Source organism: Ammodytes marinus (genome assembly GCF_949987685.1).
Source record: "Ammodytes marinus genome assembly, chromosome: 18".
Taxonomy (NCBI): Eukaryota; Metazoa; Chordata; class Actinopteri; order Uranoscopiformes; family Ammodytidae; genus Ammodytes; species Ammodytes marinus.
Window position 1 is genome coordinate 2,713,645 of NC_137222.1, and position 2,500 is coordinate 2,716,144.

Below are 2,500 nucleotides of genomic sequence, written 5' to 3' on the forward strand. Positions count from 1 at the left end.
TTTAATGAAAACCATACTTTAAAACATTGAACATATAGCCTATTAAATAAATTAGTAAACATAGTTGTACAATTTAGGCCAAGTTAAATAGGTTGTGTCAATCTTTGTTTAAATCATAGATAGTTACTGCTGTTGGCTGCTTTCTTTATAGGTCCATGGTTGACTGCAGGGCTGTGAAGCGCTAACTTCCTGTTCTTACCTGCTTCAAAATAAGAGTCAACTCGCATTTGGCTAGTAACCAACTTTTATTGTGAAGGCACACAGGAAATGTTCTGTTTGCACACGCACTAACTTGACTGCGTTAATGTAAAGAGAGCCGTCTCCTTCCTGTTTTTAACCGTTGGTGAAGTTAGACACTATAATCGCCGCACAAGCACAGATCCCGAGCACACATCTTTCACCAGCCAAAGTGGAGGGTAGACTTAATAACTTACTCGCCTAAGACTACATTCACCCGCATTTGGAGAGTGTTAATGTAGAGCCCTCTAAGCAGTATTGTGCATAGCTCCTCTGTGTCTCAAACAGACAGCATCTGCTCATTAGCACTGGTGCGACTGGACTTGTATTCATCATCGCACGTGATCAATTTCAGTAGCAAATGCGATCAAAACTGTCGCACTGTACAGCCCTGGTCTTGCCCAAGGACACAACAACCATGACACGGGTGGCAGGGCGGGGGATCGAACCTCCAACCCTTTGATCATCAGCCGACCCGCTCTACCAAACTGAGCCACAGTCGCCCCCCTGCTTGCGTGTGCGTTCCTCTCACCTTGTCCGTGTGTATGGGTATGCGTTCCAGGATTCCTCCTCCACCCTCAGCGCGGCCTGGGGCAGGATGGAGCAGAACCAGGAGGGGATGTGCTTCCCGATGTGGTAGACTTTGTGTGTGTACTGACCGGAGCCGCCCGGCCCGTCATCATACGGCTTGTTCTCCAGAATCTCAACTCCACTGCCCTCACCACAGCTCTCCTCTCTGCTCTTTTTCTACAAAAAATACAAAATCAAATCAAATCAGTTTTATTTGTGTATAGCCCAAAATCACAAATGCATTTGTCTTAATACTGTTTTGTTCTTTTATCAGCGCACACACAGTACGGACAAGTAAGTGGATCGTGAGGAGATATTCACTGATCTTGGCAAAAAAGTGATTTTGACAACAAGCGTTCTCCAGAATCACTGACTTTTTTTCTCTCCAGAATCACTGAGTGCGTTTACATGCAGACTCATAATCGGGTAAATAAACGAATAAGACTTCAACAGGACTTGTAAAATGCATGTAAACACCTTTTATCCGATCTACTTCGCACACAAATCGGCACATTAACGGACAAGAGAAGTCGGATAAGAACACCTAGATAACTCGTTCATAGTCGACATTCTCTCTGCATGTATACAGGGATCGGATATCGCATATCGGTGTTCTCGTTCTGCGCTTGCTCGAGAATCCCTGCGGAGGATTTCACAAGGAAGTGGAAGGAGACGACGTAAAAAATAGTAGGGTTATTGCCGGAAGGGAACCAGACGTGGCTCTATAACCACTTGTTGAAAGGGCTACAGCGCCACCTAGCATAGTGGAGACAGCCGTGCATCGGACATTTTTATCCGATTCCTGAAAGGCCATGTATACTCAGACAAGTGACACGGTCCGTTCGAGTGTCTAGTTCGGTATATGTCTTAATCCAATCTAGTTGTGCCATGGACTGAGTTCCCCCTGTATTATTACTGTGGACTGTTTACAGAGCCTAGGCTGTGTGTGAAAGCTGAGTCATATCAGCTGACACACTGTCGACACCGTGTGCAGGTTTCTAACTGATGATTGAAAAGCCGTTTCATTCCCGTCTCTGTAATTTCGAGAGACGGCGCCGCGCGAATACAAATCACTCAGATCGTTATTAACAGAGAGAGAGAGAGTATAGGGTCAAGAATGAAGAGGGAGATTGAACACACACACACACACATAAACTCACATAAACGCACACACGCACACACACGCACGCACACACACACACACTCTCTCTCTCACACACACACAAACAAACACACATTCTCTCTCACACACTTTCTATCTCTCGCTCACACATACACTCTTCTCTATATCTCACACACACACACACACACACACACGTTCTCTCTCTCACACTTTCTATCTCTCTCACACACACACACACTTCTCTCTCTCACTCATCTCACACACACACACACACACACACACACACACACACACACACACACACACACACACACACACACACACACACACACACACACACACACACACACACACACACACACACACACACACACACACACACACACACACACACACACACACACACACAGTTTATGGTTTCAGTTATGAAGGTCAGAGGAGGCAAATTGCTGGAAAATTGTTGTAATCTAGGACGTAATGTAATTTAGTGCTGTTGGCCTTAAATTACCCCTACGCTGCACCACGCACGCACGCACACGCACACACAAACACACACACACACACACACAC

The 2,500-nt window shown here is 45.7% G+C and overlaps 1 protein-coding gene across 1 annotated transcript in view; it reads right to left on the reverse strand.

Annotated features, from left to right (window-relative positions):
* The window catches only part of pitpnm2 (phosphatidylinositol transfer protein, membrane-associated 2), a gene marked incomplete at both ends in the record, with an annotated part of 39,587 nt that overhangs the window by 31,941 nt on the left and 5,146 nt on the right, over positions 1–2,500 (reverse strand). The window contains one exon of the mRNA XM_080046569.1: positions 770–984. Within this exon, the coding sequence (XP_079902695.1) occupies positions 770–984 (215 nt within the window). The remainder of the gene's footprint in view (positions 1–769; positions 985–2,500) is intronic.